This window comes from Drosophila arizonae, chromosome X (assembly GCF_054131065.1).
Source record: "Drosophila arizonae isolate 15081-1271.41 chromosome X, UAZ_ARI_1.0, whole genome shotgun sequence".
Classification (NCBI taxonomy): domain Eukaryota; kingdom Metazoa; phylum Arthropoda; class Insecta; order Diptera; family Drosophilidae; genus Drosophila; species Drosophila arizonae.
In genome coordinates this window covers 18007755-18028076 of record NC_142927.1, presented here as the reverse complement: position 1 = coordinate 18028076, position 20322 = coordinate 18007755, and the positions used below count along the sequence as shown (strand labels likewise).

At 42.3% G+C, this 20322-nt stretch overlaps 2 protein-coding genes and 1 long non-coding RNA gene across 6 annotated transcripts; 1 reads left to right on the top strand and 2 right to left on the bottom strand.

Annotated features, from left to right (window-relative positions):
- Positions 1 to 863: 863 nt before the first annotated feature.
- On the bottom strand, positions 864 to 3055 carry LOC108620134 (protein phosphatase PTC7 homolog). 2 transcript variants are annotated; one of them, XM_018017020.2, is made up of 2 exons: positions 2815 to 3054; positions 864 to 2740 (listed from the first exon to the last, which is right to left on the bottom strand). In XM_018017020.2, the coding sequence occupies exons 1-2, from the start codon at positions 2942 to 2944 to the stop codon at positions 1656 to 1658; spliced, it is 1215 nt and encodes a 404-aa protein (XP_017872509.2). In that variant the 5' UTR covers positions 2945 to 3054; the 3' UTR covers positions 864 to 1655. The 2 variants fall into 2 exon arrangements, with proteins under 2 accessions (XP_017872509.2, XP_089330692.1); XM_089474566.1 differs by having other exon boundaries at positions 864 to 3055.
- An 11240-nt stretch (positions 3056 to 14295) lies between these two features.
- LOC108620135 (uncharacterized) lies at positions 14296 to 16053 on the bottom strand. Of its 3 annotated transcripts, none has more exons than XM_089473777.1 (3): positions 15950 to 16053; positions 15773 to 15874; positions 14296 to 15699 (listed from the first exon to the last, which is right to left on the bottom strand). In XM_089473777.1, the coding sequence occupies exons 2-3, from the start codon at positions 15848 to 15850 to the stop codon at positions 15484 to 15486; spliced, it is 294 nt and encodes a 97-aa protein (XP_089329903.1). In that variant the 5' UTR covers positions 15851 to 15874; positions 15950 to 16053; the 3' UTR covers positions 14296 to 15483. The 3 variants fall into 3 exon arrangements, with proteins under 3 accessions (XP_089329903.1, XP_089329904.1, XP_017872510.1); XM_089473778.1 differs by having other exon boundaries at positions 15953 to 16005; XM_018017021.2 differs by having other exon boundaries at positions 15773 to 15997.
- Positions 16054 to 19544: 3491 nt separating this feature from the next.
- Positions 19545 to 20157, top strand: LOC149267970 (uncharacterized). Its single transcript, XR_016271146.1, has 3 exons — positions 19545 to 19704; positions 19764 to 19853; positions 19925 to 20157. It is a non-coding gene; the product is annotated as an uncharacterized LOC149267970 (long non-coding RNA).
- Positions 20158 to 20322: the final 165 nt, after the last annotated feature.

The window sequence follows — 20322 nt, the reverse complement described above, 5'->3', positions numbered from 1 at the left end:
CGCCTTCACCCGCCTCTACCCTAATCTACTGTCCGCTGTAGTGCGCCTTGTCATCGTCGACGGTCGCTACCAAAAATTTGCATGAAATGCAAAATCAAACGGGTCGCGGCACACCTAGAGGATGTGTGCGTGTGTGTGTGTGCGTGTGCGTGTGAGTGTGTGTGGCAGCAAGGCGTTGCTGGCTGGCATCACGCGTCACGTTTCACATGCCTCGTGGAAGTTGACGACCGACCGACTGTTGCCACTGTTGCTGTTGCTGTTGCCATATTTTATGAGTCCGGTCTGTGGCGCAGCGTGTGTTATTGATATGCTAACGGTAAATGTCATTGGGGTGTGGGCCAGGAGGCGACACTGGGCAGTGGGCAGAGGTGCGGGCCTTCGCTCTGCATTTGACGGCCTGTGCCCCACGCGGAAGTGGTTAAACCGAGCCATAGCCCAACGCCAACGCCAACGCCAGTTCTGACCGGGGCGACATATGTCGCGGCCAAACGTGTGAAATTTTAAGCCAAATTTTGCACAGGGCGCGCCCCCATTTATAATGCGAGCAGCCCCTGGATACATGTGGCAGACAACATATTGGAAATCAAAATGTTGACATGCAGCAGGCAACATTTTTCAATTAAGCCGACAGCAACAGCAACAGCAACAACAACAGCAACAACAACCTGGACGCGTCTAGTATGTGGAATGTTATCTGACTGGGCCAGGATGGGTGAAGATGGCTAAGAGTGCAACAACAACAACAACAACAACAACCAGCAACGAGTCGCATAATGGAGGCTGTTTCATCATCTCTCATCTCGAAAAACTCGTTAAGTACTCCAGGAAAATAAACGAAAACGAAAAAACAAAACCCAAACTCATTTCGATATTTTAAAGAGTTTACTTAAATTTGCATTAAATTTTCAGTCTTGTAATGGGATAGTCGGATCTATGTTGATGATGAGAAACCTCACATTGTCGATTGGCTTAAAATGGAATCGGAGAAATTTCAGTCTGTTTCCTATTAAAACAAATGAAGACACTTGTCTAGCACAAAGGTAAAATTTAATATCTTTATGCCAGGAGCTAAAAAAAAAAAACACTCGACTCAATTTTGCATTTGAATGTGTCAAGAAGGAGTTAAGCTCAGGCGGCTGGAGTTGGGCAGGCAGGGGCGATGGATTTGGTTGGCCAATGGCGGCTGTTCGAGTGGGGCGCCTGATGCCTGCGAGCCAGATGAACATGGAATGCCGAATGTCGAAGATTGGAGCAGTAAGATCAACTAACTCTACCTATACCCTAAATATACATATTGATCTATATATATAGAGAGAGAGATATATATCTATACCGATTGGGACGTATTTTTTCAGATTTTCTTTTTTTTTTTTGCTGTGCTGTAGACAATCCCGTCTCCTGATGTGTGCGTGAGTCCAGAGCATTCACTGGCAATTGTCCACAGCTGAACAGGAATAGCTTGGAGCTGTGCACAGCTGCCAGTGAGTGCGCACAGATGGGATTGATGGGTGGTGGGTGGCGGGTGTGGCTGTGGGTGTGGGCGTGGGCGTGGCTGTGGGGCATTCCGGCATTCCTATTTATGAGATGGTTACTGTAGTGTTACAAAGTGCATTGCATTGCATCATCAGAGCGACCATCACCATCAAGCTGGCCAGTTAAACAACGCTGGCCAGGATGACGGTTACGTCGTCCGGCTTGCCGCCAGGCGCATCGATGTTGTGGCGCCTGGCATTCTGGGTGAACGGCGACTCGTGGTGCGGATTGAAGCTGAGCGAGCGGGCCATCAGGGCCACCGAATTGGCGTACATCTGCAGCTTGACGGGATCTGTGACGCCGGCCGCATGGCTGAGCACCTGCAGCAGCAGCTCCTCGGACACATTGTCGTAGACACCGTCTGTGGCCAGCATCAGTATATCGCCCGGCTGCATATCGAACTCCAGGAGGGCGGCGCACTCGGGCCCATCTGTCAGCACGTTGAGGCCCTGTCCAGGTGGCGGCACGGCCAGCTGGTACGGCGTATTGAAGTGATGCTGCTGCTCCACGGAGCGGCAGACCACGGCCCCGTTGCGTATGACCAGCAGGCCGCTGTCTCCGATGTTCGCCGCATAGAGGATGCCGCTCTCGCGGTGCAGCGTCAGCACACAGGCGGTGCAGCTGCCCAGGATGGGCTGTTTCTGCTCCAGCAGATTGCAGTAGGCGCGGGCGAGCAGATGCTCGGGTCGCGTCGAGTCAAAGTCCGAGGTGTGGGCGAGGCGCTCGCAGGAGCGCATCAGGAAGCGGCTGAACAGGCCCGGATCGATGCCATACACTCGCCAGCCGCCGACGCCGTCTGCCACGCCCAGCGTATCCGCCTTCGATGTGGAGGTCTTGAACCAGGCATCCTCGCCGAACTGCCCCTTCACATACTCGGGATACATGACGATATCCTTGGGGAACCCACATACCACGCTGACCAGTCGCGTTTGCTGCTCATCCAATGCCCCCGCTGAAGGCGAGCCCAGATCCGTGCTTGACGTCGTCCACGAGTCGGTCATTGAGTCCGTGGAGGCCTGAGCCTTCAGGCCCAGCAGGCGGCCAATTAGTTGCATCCCGGTAGTGGCGGCCAGCCCACCGGCTGTGCTCGCCACCGTCGATAGGGAGTGGTAGCTGCTGCTCATCGCCCGTTGAATGCTGCGCCTGGCATTATCTAAATATTCATTCATGTTTCTCACAAGTCGACGATCAACAATGAAACAACGACCTCGTATGTAGATATATGTAGATATATGTATGTATGCGTACGAATGTATTGTCTTGTTGCGAATAGATATTTACCTAGTAGAGGCGACACATAAATACGAAAACCAGACACACGAAAAAAAAAATAATTAAAAGGATTTCCAATGTTTGTTGTGTGTGTGACTAACAAATGCCGAAGTAAAACTAACTGACATCCATTCTCCATTCTCCATCATCCACATGGACAGATGTGGCAGCGCAGCGAGGCGACGCCTACTCAAAAGGATCCTCAAACAGCCCGCAAGATCCTCACAGGAATGTGGGTAAGCCATAGCTGTTCTATCTAAAAATATAATATCCTATGGTCGCTGGGAGTTGAATTGTGAGATTTAAATGCTGCCAGAATCAGATTGCCATGTGGCATACATCACTTTGACAGTTCTGAATATGAGTAGAGCTTGAGCTAAAATGGGTGAAGTCTTTTTCTGAATATTACAAAGTGAGAGTGAACGAAAAAGATTTACTGAACGAACAGAACTTCAGATCGAGCTACGCCTGTCAGTCTGAGCTGAGCTAAGCTCTGGCCTGTGAGTGGAGCAATATGGAGGCAAACCATTTGGGGCAGCTTGCTAATTAACTGCTCTATATTCCACAGGAAAAATGTATTTTTTGATAATAAATTGTATATAAAATATTACAATTCAAATTCAATTCGAATTGAATTAATTCAATGGGCAACAATTTGAACGTAAAATAAAAAATAAATTAAAGAATGCATAAAATTGAATAAAATCCAACGAAATATTTAAATATGCTGCATCAAGTGCTTATGCAGTTGAAGCAACTATTTTGGCTTTAGTTGAGGCATTAATTCTATGTTTTTATTCAGCTTACACTGCAAACCGAATTCATAGATTTTCTTTAATGCATAACACTTAGAGCATTACATAAAAAATATACAAAAAATAATAAAATAAAAATAAAATTATAATAATAATAATAATAGTAATATTAATAATAATAATTTTTTTAAATAATAATAATAAATAAATAAAATAAAATAGAAAGAAATATTTAAAAACAATGAAAAAGCAAATTGCAAATGAAATAAATGTTTTTGACTTTAGTCTGGGCCAAGGCAAAAATGAATTTAAGTCGGAAAATATGTATATGCAGGTTTTTATTGGATTTGCTAATTGACATTTCTGGTAAGAGAGTCTCACTAAGAGTGTTGCAGTTGTGTACGGTACCAAACACAGTTGAGTCTATGTTGTTGAGTGATTAAGGAGGGAATCTGCTCTAAAAAATCTGGTAGATCTAAGCTCTAAGAGTAAATAGATTTCTTTTCGAGGTGCCACGCCCTTCTTGGGCATAGATATACTCACTATACTTTCTGTATTATATATTATAATTTAAAATCTCGCTCTTCAATAGTCTGCAGACTGATAAACACCAAGACGGACAGTGAACAATCCCTATATGCTCTGTCACTTTCAGAATGAGCATAAGAAGGTAAGCAACCAAAGTAAATACCCACATACATATATAAACACAACTAACCTACATTGCTGCTAGTCTCCCTAATACTACGTAATTCAGCAAAAAAAGAAGCCCATAAATGGAAGAAATATCGACTATATCCATATGCTATCTAATCGATTTAAAGAGCTGTAATTGCATCAGGCAGGCGTGCTGGGACTGAGGCCATATGGCTGCCACGCACAGTGTTGGCCAAACAAAAACAGTTGCCTGCTTACGCACAGCAGAGCGCAGACAGCCACTCAAATCTGACAGTCAATCAGTCAGTCAGTCAGTCAGTCTGTCAGCTCCATCTTCATGTCTCTTCGTCTGGCTGGCTGGCTGGCTGCCTGGCATGTGTATCTGTTTGTCGCTCTATTTGCTTCAACACCCACTGCAAATTAAATTCATTAGTCAACTTCCGGTTTCACACACACACACACACACAGGCAGAGAGTTGGCTGGGAGCTACAGCTGAAGCCGTTGCCATGTGTTGCCTTGCCTCAGCTGACTGCCTGTCAATTCAGACGGATTTGAAGTCAACTCAATTTGAAATCAATAGTGTGTGAATAATCCTTTCACACCGACGTGCCTCAATACACCCACACACACGCACGCACGCACACACACACACACACCCGTAGCTATCTCTAGTTATGCTGCATCTGGTGCACTGGGTGCATCTGCCCGCTGCCTGCCTCGCCTGGATGCCTGGCTGTGTACTTGAAAACATTTTTGCATTGATTGCACTTCATATCGCTCGCTCGCCCGCTCGGCCCTTCGCCCCCTCGCCCTCTCGCTCGCTCGCTCGTTCGTTCAGTCATTCATTCGTGCAGTTGCACAGGCCGTTTATTCATGGCCTGCCATTGGCATATGTTGCTTCATTTTGGGGCACATGCCGCATGGCAACCAAAAAAGCGACGCTGCCTCCGCCTGGCTGCCTCCTGCCTTCCGCCTCCCGCCTCCTGCCGGCCAGCCAGCCATTAAGCCAACGACTCCTCTGCCGCATTACCAAAAGTATTTAAGCAATTCAATGCCATTTTGACAGCAGGCACCACGGCCCGCCCCCCACACCCGCCCTCGCTGCATTTTACAGCTGGCTCTTCAGCCACGTCGAGTGCCAAGCAATGAGCTATGCATGCAATTTAAGCGCCAGCCAAGTGCCGCCCGTCTGAATGCAACTGCATTTGTTTGCTGCCCCACCTTACAAGCCACACACACTGCCCCCCGCTCGCTCACTCGCCCTTGCGCCACCTACCTCCAATATAAAACCCCGAAAAAAAGGGAAAAGAATTCATTGCAGGAGGCGCCACTAGGAGCACTGCCAACGGCTGCTTCTGCCGCTGCTGTTGCTGCCGCTGCTGCTGCTGCGACTGCGACTGCTGCTGCGGCTGTCATTGTAACGCGCAGTTAAGTTGCCTCAGGCTCCTATTAAGGTCGTTTGGCTATTAAATGGGGGCCCGCTTGGTGCATGCATGCCCCGAGACCGAGCTTCGAGCCTCCAACCTCCACACGGCCACTTGGCCTGTTTGTGTCTGTAATTGTGCATAATTGAGTTGAATTTGGCTGCCACTTGAGCGGGGCTGCCTATAAGAATGCACAGCTGGGATCGGGGGTGGGGGCGTGGGCGCTGATGCAGATGCGTTATGAATTAATGCAGCGGCTGCTTATGGATATATTTATATATTTGAGTGTGTATGTGTATATGCATATACATATGTGTATGTGTGTGTGGGCTAATAGAAATTCTTTGCTATTTGCCCAAATAGAAGCAAGGCGACAAAAAGAGCTGCAGGAATTGAAGTTAGGGAGAAATAATAGTATTGATAGAATATGATGATGATGCGAGTCCATTTGAAATGAAGGCGAGAGAGAGATACAAACAACTGAGTGACAAAGAAGGAAGCTAGAGAGAACTCTGTATAGAGATCAGAGTGCATCAGAATCTTAGTGCTATTAGAATATGATGATGATGCAAGTCCATACGAAATGAAAGCGAGAGAGAAGGAGCAGGCAATGTGAGACAGGGAGAGTGATACGGGCCAATTGATGGAAATGAAAGAGACAGCAATTGGAACTAGAGAGAAATTATATACAGGTCAAACTGCACTAGAATCCAAGCATTTGTAGAATACGATGAAGATGGCATGAGACCATATAAAAAGAAGGGGAGAGAGAAGGAGCAGGCAGTGTGAAAAAGTATAATTGAGGGAGTAATACAGAAAACTGGGTGCGAAATAAAGAGACAGAAATTGAAGCCAGGGTGAAAGAGATCAAACTGCACTAGAATCCTAACATTGATAGAATAGCATGAGCGGCATGAGTCTATTTGAAATGAAAGGGAGGGAGAGAAGGAGCAGGCAGTATGAGAGAGTAAAAGAGAGGGAGTAATACAGAAAACTAGGTGCGAAATAAAGAGACAGAAATTGAGGCTAGGGTGAAACTCCATATATACAGATCAAACTGCACTAGAATCCTAACATTGATAGGCTATAAATCTCATGTTTTATGTTCTGATTGATTCCCGTTTGAGAGACAACATCTCGTGATCAACTGAGCACTTGCAATTTCCCATTGGCACGTTCCTCTGGTTTAACGTTTCCCGATGTCTGCCCAGAAATGTTTTTTCCTCACACTCTAAGAAATGACTCAGAGACAGACAGACTTCCTGAGCGATCGATGAGCAACAGAGATCGTAATGAGAGTGCGCTCTAGCAGATCTATATATTACTCATTCTCCTTATCGATCCCCAGTTATTGCAATGCTTTACTCCATAAGTGAAAGGAGAACTAAGCCGATGCATTGGTGAGCTAAACTCCAAACACATGCCAAATTGTGATTGACAATTGCTGTGGTCGAAATGCTGCAAGCAGCTGCCGCTCTACATGCACTGCCAGGCTGTGAGACTCTCTGACTCACACTCACACTCACACCCGCACTCACACTCACACTAACATTCACAGATGGACAACATTCAGCCAAGCATTTCAATTAATTTCATTAGATTCGTACAATTAATGCATAGCAATGGGCAGTCGGACGCACTGGCTGCTCCCTTGGGCTGCCACTCAACAGAGCCACGAACAAAGGCAGCTGCAGTGGGGGCGGGGCGGGACGGGCTAACTGGACGTCCAGCCACAATTGTTGCTGACCAATGATCAATTTAATAGGAAAACAATATTGATAGCCCGGCACAGGGAGCCAGACGCAAACGTCGCCAGGGACTCGGCCGGACAAGGCACTTGACGTTCAACTTGAAAAGCTGAATGGAGGCGGAAGTGTTGCGGTTGGGGAGTTGGGGATTGGGTCTGGTGTCGATTCTGGGGTCTGGGGGCTTCACTACACGCATTCAGTGGCAACGGGCCAGGTTCTATGCTTTGTTTGTTTGGAAACTTGCTCGAAAACTTTTGGTGTTGTGTTGTAACTAAATTTCAGAGTATATACATACGCACACACACACGCACACGCACACACACACAGCTAAGCAGTTTAAACTGCAGCTAGTTGGCAACACTTTCACTTGTGCGTTGTCTTTGGCCAGTGCCCGGGCTCTGTTTGGTTTCTTGTGGTTTATTATTCACGCCTGAATTGATTGTAAATTAAAGTTTGCCGTGCGTCCTGTGTCCTGGTAGGTCCTTAGCTCCCCACAGTCCACTTGGTCCACCGTCCACCGGTCCTTGCCAGTCAGCGCTCGTCGTTCGTTGTGCATTTTGAGGTCAGCCTATGGCAAAGTTTTCTTTTGTGTGTGCGAATTGGTTACTTGGGCCGCTTTTGGCCCGACTCGCACTCGCACTCGCCCTCACACTCATGCTCATGCTCAGGCTCAGGCTCAGGCTCTGGTTCTGGCTCTGGCTCTGGCCGGCGCTTGTGTCCTTGTCCATTCTGGCAGGTCCTTGTCGCCAGTGTTGTCTGTCGCCTCGCTGCCCATATTAGAAGCCAAAAGGCATTCAAGTGCACATAAGACGATTACACATCATTTAACCGACGCACAGCAAAACTATGGGGCCATGCCCTCTCCCTCCCTCGCTCACGGCGCAGCTCACTCTCTGCTATGCGGCGTCTGTAATTGTTGCTCCTTGGCAAGGACCGTGCGGACTCCTTGGGCCGCCTTTATTGACTGCTGCATATTGATTATTGTTACAATGCTGAGCCAGAGCCAGAGCCAGAGCCAGAGCCGGAGCCAGAGACTTCATTTTGCTGCTCTTTTAACATGACTTCACTTGATTGCCGGCATTTGTCCTTCTTGTTTAAAATTCAATCGTTGTCCTTACAGACAAACACGAACGCACACACACACACGCACACACACACACACACGCACAGATAGCAGACGTGGAGACATGTGTATATGCGTGTGCTTGCCAGAATTTTAAGACAAAATTAATTTGGTGTTAATACAGTGAAAGTGTTTGCAACTTAAGAGTTTAAGTTTACACGCAATAGTTTTGCTGTTCGCATAACTTTAAGATCTGAGCTGGCTGGGAGCTGGTATCTTCTGAGGTTGATTTATGGCACGATATGGGCTCCTTAAGGCTGAGAGTCTGAAAAGGATGATAGCAGGGGAGCTACATCAGTTGCTGAAATCGCATATAGCTGGGATGTTGATTTATGGCTAGGTATGAGTTCATTAAAGCTAAGACTCTTGGAGTGGGTCAACCGATTCGTTTTGAACTGATTTACTCGATTTTATATATGTATATACATAACAAGAGCTGACCCGGCGAACTTCGTACCGCCTATATTAATATTGTTTTGTATTATTGTAGTACATTCATTAAAGCCTAAATTAGTTCAGCTAAAGGGTTTTTGATCTTTTTTAAAAAATACACATAATAGTTTATTCATCCATTTTAAATAGTTCTATAAACGCATGGATAAATGTCAATCATTACTTACTGATTTTGATAAAAGAATTTGACAGCTCCTAATTAAGGAACTTTTAGGGAAAATAACGCATTTTTCAAGTATTCGTCAATTTTTCAGTATTTTTAAAATATATTCTACTATTCGGGGCGGAGACAAATCCAACAAATCAAAAACCATGAAATTTGGTCCAGCAGATCTCGAGTTATAAGTATTGTAACAAATCCGACTTTGTTTTATATATATAGATATATATGCCAATATTTCTCTTTTGTATATTAATTTTACTGTAAAGTTCACTCAGTTTTATATACATATACTTATTGTAAATATCCCCATCTCCTATTTCTGTATATTTTTATTTGTATATCTCCTAAGTTCCCATGGGCAAAGGTCGACAAGAGTTCTCAAAGCATATGGTATTTTTATTGAACAATTTCGATTCTTAAAATCGCAGATCTCATTTGGTGTCACGCCTTCTGCAAGGTGGCTGATCTAATATGGTAAGAGGCAAAAGGCTAAACTGATTATGTACATTGCTTGAGCCTGAAGTACTTTAGAGTACAATAGATTAATGAGTAAATAAGTCTAGTAAAACAGATAAATATATATGTACATACGCATACATATGTATGCATAAATGAAATTCATAGCAAATAACATTTGACTCTTTGATTCTCTACGCTCTCCTCCACGAAATCAAAGTCATGCTTACTCGCTCTCGCTCAGAGCTTTTTACTGAGCGCCTTCAGTTGAGCATCCTGTGAGGATTTATTACCGAATATCGTTTAGGGAGAGATACGAAAGACGATCGCGCAATGAGACTCGGTAAGCATTACCAGAAGTAATAAATAAAATTAAATTAAGAAAAGAAAAGAAGAGAAGAGAAACAAAAAAAAATAAATTAAGGAAAAATAAATAAAAATAGTTTACTTATCAGATAAATAAATAGTAAATTCTAATAATTAAATAAATAAAAAATTAAATATATACAAAATCAAATAAAGAAAGTACCTACTATACATGCCTCTGCTAGCTGCCACAGAGCTAGATTTCAACTGAGGTCCGAAGTAGGGCGAGTGAGAGATGAGTGAGTAAATTAATGGGTGACAGAATCTAACACGGAGACTCCACTGTGCCTGTAGTGTACTTACCTGCAAAGCTCGTGCTGTGTGTGAGCGCGGGTCAGCTGCTTGGGTACGAAACTTTTTGCCACTTGGCCAGATTGCTCAAGTGGCCAAGAAGGGCAGTCGAAACTGGCAACTGGCAACTGGCCGCTGCCCAGGCATGCACTTGGCGATAGTTACTCACCCAAATGTTTATCCCACTAACGCATGCCATACTTTGTGGAGTGCTAGCCGGAACAGCCAGCGTATGGAGGCTGGCCGTGGGGCTGGCTGGCTAGATGCTTGGACATCAAAGTTGGCAAGTTTCGGCTTGAGGAATTTTCGACAAGGCGACTTGAAACTTTTGTTACTTTGCAGGTTGTGAAGATACCTAAGCACAAAAAAAGGAAATAAAAGAACCAACAACAGGCCAGAACAAGAGCCAAAAAAAAAAAAGACACGACGAATCTAGGCACACAGCAAACGGGCTAAACAACAGCAGCAACAGCAGCAACAGCAGCAGCAGGAGCAGCAGCAGGAGCAGCAGCAGCAGCAGGAGTAGCAGCAGCAGCAGCAGGAGCAGCAGCAGCAGCAGGAGCAGCAGCAACAGCAGCAGCAGCAGCAGCAGGAGCAGCAGCAGGAGCTCCAAAATGTAGCAGGCGACGAGCTTTGGATTTAATTGTTGTGTGTGTACTGCTGCTGCACCGTAGCTGCCTGCCATATAAATTTGCCGGGGCAGACAGAAGGACGCTCAGGTGTCCTTAGTGGTGCTCTAATTACTAACAAACTTAATTTCCTACAAGTTATTTGCCCAAACCCTCGACGCTCGCTGTGCGACCAGCCGCAGCGTCTTAAAACCACCAGCCACTCGACTGCATCTCGTGGCTGGCGCTCTACTTGTAACTGCTGGCTTAATGTATTGCCCGCTTGCCTCTACTTATAGGCAGGCAAATTACTCGAAGTCTATTGCAATTGCTAAGGGCGGTGGAGGGGGAAGGGTGGGTGGAGAAGGCACTAGCTCCAAAGAGGTATATGTGTGGTCTATTCTTAAAATGGTAGATCAATTCCAGTCTTCAACTAATGCTTGGTTGTGCGGATCTCTCATTTACTTACACTAATTTGGCTAGATAACTAATATTTCTTCATTTTATTAATTAGATATTATTTATTTACAATAATATTAACTTCAAGTTAAAATTACTGGCGTTGACAATGTTCGGAAGTGTATATATATAAATAAAATATATATGTATATATATATATATATTATAAATTGTAGCTATATTGATATATAGTTGACTTTCTATTTAAAGAATTATTTTTGATGACGATTAAATTTTGATTTCTTACAACAGAAATAATAAATATCTCAGTTAAGAAGAAAGTTGATGAACCTGATATGAATATAAGCTTTTAAAGACTTTGCAAAAAATAATAATTACTTTTTTTTAATGTTTAAATTTTCAATAGTCGATAATATAATAATAATATTATTATTATAATTAACAATAAAAATGATATATAATAATTAATATCTTAATACGCACAATCATGATAATATATGATAAAGCAAACGTTTTGCTTAATAATAGGTATAATATAATAATATTTTGCCTAAGTCTATTTCAAGTGAATATAAAATGCCTGCAAAAGAGAGAATGTGATACTTTTCGTATAACACGAAACCTAGGCATCTATAGGCTTTTGAATATTGATTATATATATAGATTTATTATTAATTTATTTAATTTTTTTAATTTTATGTTATATTTCTGTCGAGAAATTTACTTTTTTATGGATCTAAGTAAGTTTTATCTATCTCGCTTACAGAAGCAGTTTTCAATGATCAAGAACCTTATGCTGCAGCTAAGTTTTTCTTAGCTATTCAATTTGCTAATTCAAGCTCAAATTTTATTATTTCGCATCAAATCTGATGTATACGTTAATATTTCAATAGATACTGAGTCACGTTCTTGATCCATGTCCTAGCTGGGCAGAGGAGATGCAGCTGCAGCGCCAAGTGCCATATCAATGTCCTGGCGCAGGCACTTCATTCAGGCGGGAGCCGGAGCAGGCAACCGAGACTAAGATGAAGTCCCAAGTCCTGCCGGCAGTCTGTGGCGCGGTCAGCTTTAAGCACCGTTAGACCGTTAGACCGACCAAAATGTTCATTGTAAATTATGCGCTTTGGTTTACAAATTGCATGTGCCGGCCAGGCCGAAGGATGTGGCAGGTCATTCGGTTGCCAGCGACAAGAGAACTTGACTTGACTTGACTTGGACTTGAGAGGCATCGCATCGCCCACGCCCTCGCCCCTGCTCCTACCCCCACCCCTACATCTACCCCCATCCAGCCCTTGCTCAGCCGAACTTCGTGTTGTGCTTTTATGTTGTTGTGTAACTAATGCGTGGTCAAAGTTGTTGCCATGTATTCAAATGAGCTGCGTCGCACAGGCTGCGGCTGCAACTTGTTTGGCAACTTCTTAGACATACTTTTCTTAGACTCCTCACTCTCCCTTTCCATCTCTCTCTCTCTCTCTCTCTTTCTCTCTGGTCATCAGCATTGGAGTCGCTGGCAAATATTTTATGCTTTACGTGGTCAGGCTATGGCAGCTTGAGAAATTACGTGGTGTTCCGCATGCAGGCCTGCTCTACAACCACGCTCCTCCCCCACCCTCCCCCAACCACATACACATTGTCTTTTGTTGGGGACTTGCATTTAGTATTTAACATGCGCCGCCTAAAAGTATGCAAAGTTATTTCTTGCAAACCTTTTTGCGCCCCGAACTAAATGCTGCTGCGTCTAACTCGCAACGCCTCAAACTTGACTTTTTATCTCTGACGACCAAAGAGGCAGCAAACCACCACCCTCTCCCACCGCCCCCAAACACTCTCCCCACTATGTGCACTGTCCAGCAAAAGCTTTTGTGTACTTAGCTGAAAGCGCCGAAAAAAGTTGTAAAAATCGTGTAAAAAATTTGCGCAGAGAAAACGTGCAAAATGCGTTTAGTTCTACGTAGTTGCCACGCCCAACGTCCGACTTTCTCTAATAATTTATTTTAATGATAATGATAATGCATAGCAGCTATTCGGGGTCGCATAATGACCGACATCGTCTCCGGGCTTAACTAAGTGACTTGCTCAGTGTCACACTCGTCCGCTCGGATTAGGCTGGGGATGGGCTTGACGCTGGGGCTGGGATTGGGATTGGGATTGGGATTGGGCTTGGCTGATGAGCTGGGACGGTCTTGGCTTGCTTTTAAGGTGCGTGGCTCGCGCCTAAAACTTTTCTGCTACACCAATAACTAGCCATTGTCCCGTTCTGTCTCTACCACGACTCCGCCTACGCCCCCGCCTCCACCACACCGGACGAAGCATATAAAGTGCCACGGCATGCCTATCCAAGGGTCGACTGCGTGGGCGGGCGGATCGCTTGTAGCGCATCATTGTAAAACCCTTTCGGCGGCTACAAGACAAGTGCAAAGTTTTCGCCACAAAAACTTTTATAGAAGCATAAAACTTGTGCATTTTTCTACAAAACAAAGAAGAAACAAACCAAAAAAAAAAAAAAAAAACAACTACGAAAAAAATTGTTAAAACAAAAAAGTAGAAAAATAGGAAAAGAAATGGGAATAAACACCATTGGTCTATGTGCTTTTTTTCCTCTTCCTCTGCTGAATTTTTGTTGCCACCGCTTAAAACAAAATGCAAATAAAAAAGTTTTACTCGCTTTTTTGTGAACTTTTCTTTTTTTCACGAAGAACTAGCTGGGCGCGGGTGGGACTAGAAGTGACCCATACGTCTTGGCCTTGTTGCGTCCCCAGATCGCACTGCATTCGCCTCAGCTGGTGCTTCTTCTTCTACCAATCTCGCAGTTGTTGTTGTTGTTGTTGTGGCTTCTTCATGAAGTGCGACCCTTTTTTATACCGCGCAATCGGTGGCAAGCAGCAGGCAGTCACATTTAGGCCATAAATATGCTTTTAAAGGCACATCTCGGGGGTTAGAGTAGCCACATCTTGGGCATTTTTCTTTTGATGTTGCACAGGTTTTTAGGTGTTTGTATTGATATAATTAGAGATTATCATATATATACTTTAATGTAATAAAATATATTCAATATCTTAAAATTTGTAAAGTTATATATTATCATATTTGTAAACATATTATATTATATTTTATATATTATATATTATATAATATTTTTATATTTTATATTTGATTTTTTTTATGTTTTATATATAATATTTTACATTTTCTTTTTTTGTATTTAATTTTTATATTTATACATATTTACTTATTTTTTTATAATTATTTATAAACTAATATTTTTAAGCTTACTGATTTTTAATAGTTATATATGCGATGATAATAACCAAAGCTATATTTTAAAGACTCTTTGAGCATTTCATATTTATAGATTATTTTTCTTTCATCAATTTAGAACTTGAAACTTATTTTTTAAAAATATTAGCATAGGCTTATCATAGAGTTAAGATGCAATAAATTTGCTTAACAAATATGTTTGTAGCCAATTGCTTGTAGCAGTAATACAGTTTCCATATCTTTTTAGATTTAGACACATATAAATGATATTTAAAAACTTGTAATTATATGTAAATATAAGTATATACGAGTATGTGATAGTAGTAAAATGTTATAACAGTTATTTGGAATATAAAATATGGATTTATTTATAATTTGTCCCAGTGATTTGTTTGAAAATATTTTGTTTAACTTTTTATTATACTTTAGTGAATATTTGGTTGTGGGTTTTTCATTGAATAAGTAGATAATATTATTAAGTTGTTATTTTTTTTTTTTTTTTTTTAATATTTTGATCGGTTTAGGTTTTACAGTGTAAAATGTGGTGCCCCAGTAACTTAGTTCGCACACTTATAATACCAAATTGTAATCTATAGATGAGCATATATAAGGTAGCAGCTGATGAGCTACTCAAAGAAATATTCAATCTATTCAATTGGAGGCTATGAGTAGGCATCCAACTGATACGATTCCCCAACTCCCTGTCAAGGTGTAGCATGGGTAAGTCACCAGAGATAGATCAAATGTAATAAATGAGTGGAATACACCAAGAGATGAGATAACGTATTGGTCTTACAAAGGGAGTTGCTTAGCTTAGCTCGACTTAGATCTCAGCTTATCTACGATAACAAATTTGCAATGCTTAAATATATAGATAACACATACATATAACATATAAGATTGTATATAATTTGCTTATATATTTTCTTATTTATCCACATGAGTGTTGTATGGACTATTTCCGCTTGATCACCTCCTGCTTCTGCTGCGGCACCCGCTCCCACAGCGTGCGAAAGTGTGCGTCCGCCTTGCGTGGATTGAAATTGGCGATGGTGTCCTTCGAGTAGTTATGCAGAATCGGGGGCAGCTCCGCGGAATCATCAGGGTCATCTGCAGCGCCATGGCCCAATGACTCTGACTCATCCACATCCATGAACTCCAGGGCATGCGACTAGACAATTATCGAAATGGTTCGCTTGGGTCATCGGGGGCTGTCTCACCTTCAACTCGACGGGCTGACTTACCTGATGGCTGGCGAGGAGTGATAGTAGAAGTAGTGTGGAGAGCAGCCGCAGCCACAGCCTTGTGCATTGGGAGGCCATCAACAGCAACAATAACAAGTACAGCTACAACAACAATGCGCGATAATAAAAGCAACAATAACAATAAAAAAATCGCAAAAAAAAATTATATTGGCTCACAACATTTTACGTTGACCAGCGAAACGCGACTGGCCTCAGCTCGTCATACGTCCAACTGTCGGACCCAAACAAACACAGAGAGCGAGCGTGAGAGAGAGAGACAGAGTGAGAGAGCAAGAGAGTGCGGGGAAGTGGGGAGTGAGATCCCCCTGCTTAGCGCCCTCTCATGGCGCTAGCACCTGGCGTTTGGCTACACGTGCACCGCATACCGAAAAGCTTGAGCTGACCCTATCGCACTTGGTCTATTTATAGCGCAGTGCGTCATTCGCTGCCCCGCCCCAACCCCCAATGGAGCTTAGCTTGTGCAAATGTGGGCATTTTTTTTTTTTTTTTCTGTTTAATTGCCTTCAACTGCCTCTGCCGCCCATCCCGCCTAAACATATTTTCAATCCGCATCATGAAAATGTTTTAATTTTTTTTAATTTTTATTTTTATTTTTAATTTGTTTGTTTATTCAACTGTTCTGACTGGTTAAGCTTTGGCTTTTGGCTTTCAATTTTTGTATTAATGCATGCGAAAATTATTAACCAGAACGCAGAGCTGAACCGGAACTGGAACGAGTCCGGGAATGCGAATGGCAATGCACACGGTGAGCGCGAACCGGAAGTTCCTATAGCAAAATCAAAGCGATTAAGTGAAATTGTGACTAATCAATCGAAATAATGAGAATTTGATAGTCAATGATAACTGGCAAATTCCAAGCAATCAACATTACAGTTATAATTGTTTACTATTCAGCTGTTTTTCTGCTTTCGCTTTGTTGTCTTTAGATGCCAACTTTCGATCAGACTAACTGTAGTTAGTGACTTGTTATCGCATTTACAGACCCATTCATAAGCGTATATAATATAGTACCGCTGCACCCCTCCCGTCCTGCCAGCCGTTAGTTATTGCCCTCGCCAGGGCACGCAAATCGCCCGCACACCTAAAAATTCAATTAATTTTGGGCTTATCAACAAATGCAATCGCGGCTGGCTATGAACTCATCCATATGGTCGCGATAGGCTGGGTCCATGATGTATCTCTCTCATGTATTTAGTAAACATAGTTAAAGATCGTTATCCAATTAGTCAAAAGCTCATGTAATAAATTGCCTGAATTAAGGTGCGGAATTTTAATTACATAATTTACGCGTGCGCTCCATATAAATGGAGTAGGAATGGGAGGAGATGGAGGAGGAGGAGGCGTTGTTTGAGTATGGGCTGTATTAGAAGAAAATATGGGCAAGTAATGTAAAAAAGTCAACGTAATGAAATAATTTGAAATTGTCTAACTGAATACTGAATACCCTAACAAATTAATTTTAATATTATTTATACAATATTAGAGTAAATTTGAGCTCAACATTTTTTAAGGGATGAAATTGATGTGAAGTCAGCGGTAAATTAAGAGTAGAACTACATACACATATGTATGTGCATATATAGTTTTTATGTTCATTAAGGAATTCGGAATACTCAAGTAAAAAAAGTCGTATGTATAATATCATTATTATATTGGAGTGAAACAAAATATGCAAAGTTTTCAATGTAACATGCACGATATGAAGGTCAAAGTTTGTGGAAAAATTAAAACAGAACCATAATACTTAGTATATCTGTAGGTATATGTGAGTTTGATATTCATTAGACTGGCTTAATTATGAATGGATATAGAAATATTTGCAATTGAATTTTAAAAAATATATATTTATATCAATAAACCTCTTCATATTGATTACTTCATTGCTCTCAACTCGGAGCCATCAAATAGTCATTGCACTCAGCTGTATCTATATCAAAATATGCTATGCAACGTCCCTTATACATTTGACTTCTAAAAATGCATACAACTCTCTTAGCTTAGGGTATTGGGCAGAACAGAAAAACAAACAAGCAGAGAAATCAACGAGACTGTAACGCAATGGTTGGGCTGAAGTCAAAGTGCGTTTGATAGGTCATCTTAATAGAAAAGTACACGCAATTTGTGTGCCGCGTGTCATTAGAAAAAATGACAGTAATAACGATAATTATGAATTTTATCCGATTAACCGCCGCCCAAAAGGTGCGTGGGCCAAGTGACGGGGCATAAGTCAAAAGCACCGCAACAACAACAATTCGCTCATGGCTTAGCATACACACAAATGCGGCACATATGTATGTATGTATGTATGTACGTATGTAACAGGAGGAGTATTCAAAGTATTAAGTGCAATGCGTGCCATTGAACAATTAATTCTTATCTACTTAGCCAATGTCGAGTGGGGCAGGTTGGTGGTGACTGATGCAACAGTCAGTCCTTTGACTCTGCTCCCACTCGTGCTGTCACTAAACATTTCCAGTTGTATTTCCATTTCCATTTCCATTCGCATTCCCATTCCCATTTTCATGTGCCTTTTCATTTTCATTTTAATTTTCATTTCCATATTCAGTTCGAGCACAAGTTTATGTCCCTTGCAACTAGCCAACTGTCAGGTAGTAGGGCAGACTCAGGCCCGCCCACCTTTCAATTTCCCACCTACTGGCTAACATTTCTCACGTGTCATCGTGAGGCGCAACTGTGAGCTCCAATTGCGTGTCAAATGCGCTCAATTCTGTTATGACAATGCGATGTAATTAGAGGCCACGCATAGGCTCGCCTCATCATAATGATAATGCTAATGATGATGATGATGACAATGACGATGGTGCGTCCCGGCAAACCGCCTAATATATGACGGCCCCTAGCCCTATCTGGGTGTGTGCCGCACTTGATAAATATTATTGTAAATGGGCCCGAGATGACAGTCACACACACACACACACACACATGACAGTAAAATGGGCACATTAGAGGCGTGCGCTGTTGAATTTGCATATGACAAGTAGCCAATGACTAATACACTCAAACACACACATACACGCTTTTACCAAGACTTTACTAGTTTCATGCTCGAGCAGTTGCAGGATGTAGTTGATTTCTTTTTAATCGAATTTATGGTATTTTCCTAACGATCTGGCAACACCTGAACTGAACTGAACTGCATCATTTAAAAATTAATATTTACTCTATTTTGATTTTGTTTACATGAATATTAGAGGTAATACTAGATTCAAGTAAATGAAGTACATTTTACATATCCGATAGCATTCAATTAAAATCGATATACAATATTCTCTCTTTTGGACTTTAAAAGTTGTATTCGATAAATTTAATCTTCAATATCTTCAATGAAGCACTCAGATGGGCACTGTACAACACTGCCTGATCAAAGCTCCGCTTTACAAATTTCAAATTCTTTTCAACTGAGAACCCTTTTCTATAAAACATCTCATATTGCTTACCTCTATTATAATAGAGCTGAGCTTTGGCCCAAATGTTCTGTTTTTTTTTTTTTTTTTTTTTTTTTTTTTTTTTTTTTTTAACAATTTACCAATTTTGTTTTTTAAGTCTTTAAAGTAGTCCAAGCTACTATAAAAATCAATACTAATTAAACCAGACTAGATAAAATCCACATCATGTATATACACTAGCTGCACGACTTTTGCTATGTCGTGCTCTTATCTAGGCGTATCGCCTCTTTTCACGATTTCAGTAACTTTTACTGCTCTGCAGTTGCCCAGGGTGAGTATACAATATAAAAGCCTAGAGTTCATTTCAAATTTCAGTTCAGATCCAGTAACCTGAAGAAGACGATACTTGACATAATGCAGTTCTATTGCAAAAATTCAATCAGCTTTGTCGCCTTGGCCGTGGCTTTTCTCTGCCTAGCGCAGATGACGCCGACAGCCAGTGCGGTACGTGCGGAACTAGTTCAGTTCCAGAACAGAACTAACTATAGATTCAATCTTTGCAGGCCTGTACAATTGAACAGCTGAAATCGAAAGCCGAATTAATCTGCGGAGCGAACATATTCACGGCGCCTGCCTGTAAGCTCGTTGCCAACGTATGTTATCGAAATAGATAATTTGTGGACGGTGTGTTTCCTACCTGTCTGATGCGATTTTCTATTTTCAGAAATTGTTGGATCAATTCGAAGCCATCTGCTCACTTGGCAGTAACAGCCAAGAATCTACGACAGCGGCCGCGCCCGTCGCAGCGCCCGCAGCGCCCGCAGCGTAAGATGGCGATATCATGATGACCTTCCCTTAGCTGACTCTATGCTCTACTGATATTCGTTACTATGTAAAACCTTACCGTTTGTACGTACAGTTTGCCTTGTAAAGAAATATATTTTTAGTCCTTGCATACATGAGTTTCGTGCATATTTGATGGGGCTCGCGGATGTTGGGAATTGGCCTGCAATCATTTTGTAATTGCGCTCGCTAGCGCGATTCCTGAACCGCAGAAGGCCGGGCCGAAAACCCGTTAGGGCAACTAATTAAAACCACTTTAGCAATGCTTTCTCAACTGTA

Bases quoted from the DNA above. Each gene is read 5' to 3' on its own strand.
- LOC108620134 (XM_018017020.2), bottom strand. From the start codon at position 2,944: ATGGAGAATGGATGTCAGTTAGTTTTACTTCGGCATTTGTTAGTCACA. The intron at 2,741-2,814 runs GTAAATATCTAT...TCTACATACGAG, and splicing joins TTATGTGTCGCCTCTACTAG to GTCGTTGTTTCATTGTTGAT.
- LOC108620135 (XM_089473777.1), bottom strand. From the start codon at position 15,850: ATGGCCTCCCAATGCACAAGGCTGTGGCTGCGGCTGCTCTCCACACTA. The intron at 15,700-15,772 runs GTAAGTCAGCCC...ATAATTGTCTAG, and splicing joins CACTCCTCGCCAGCCATCAG to TCGCATGCCCTGGAGTTCAT.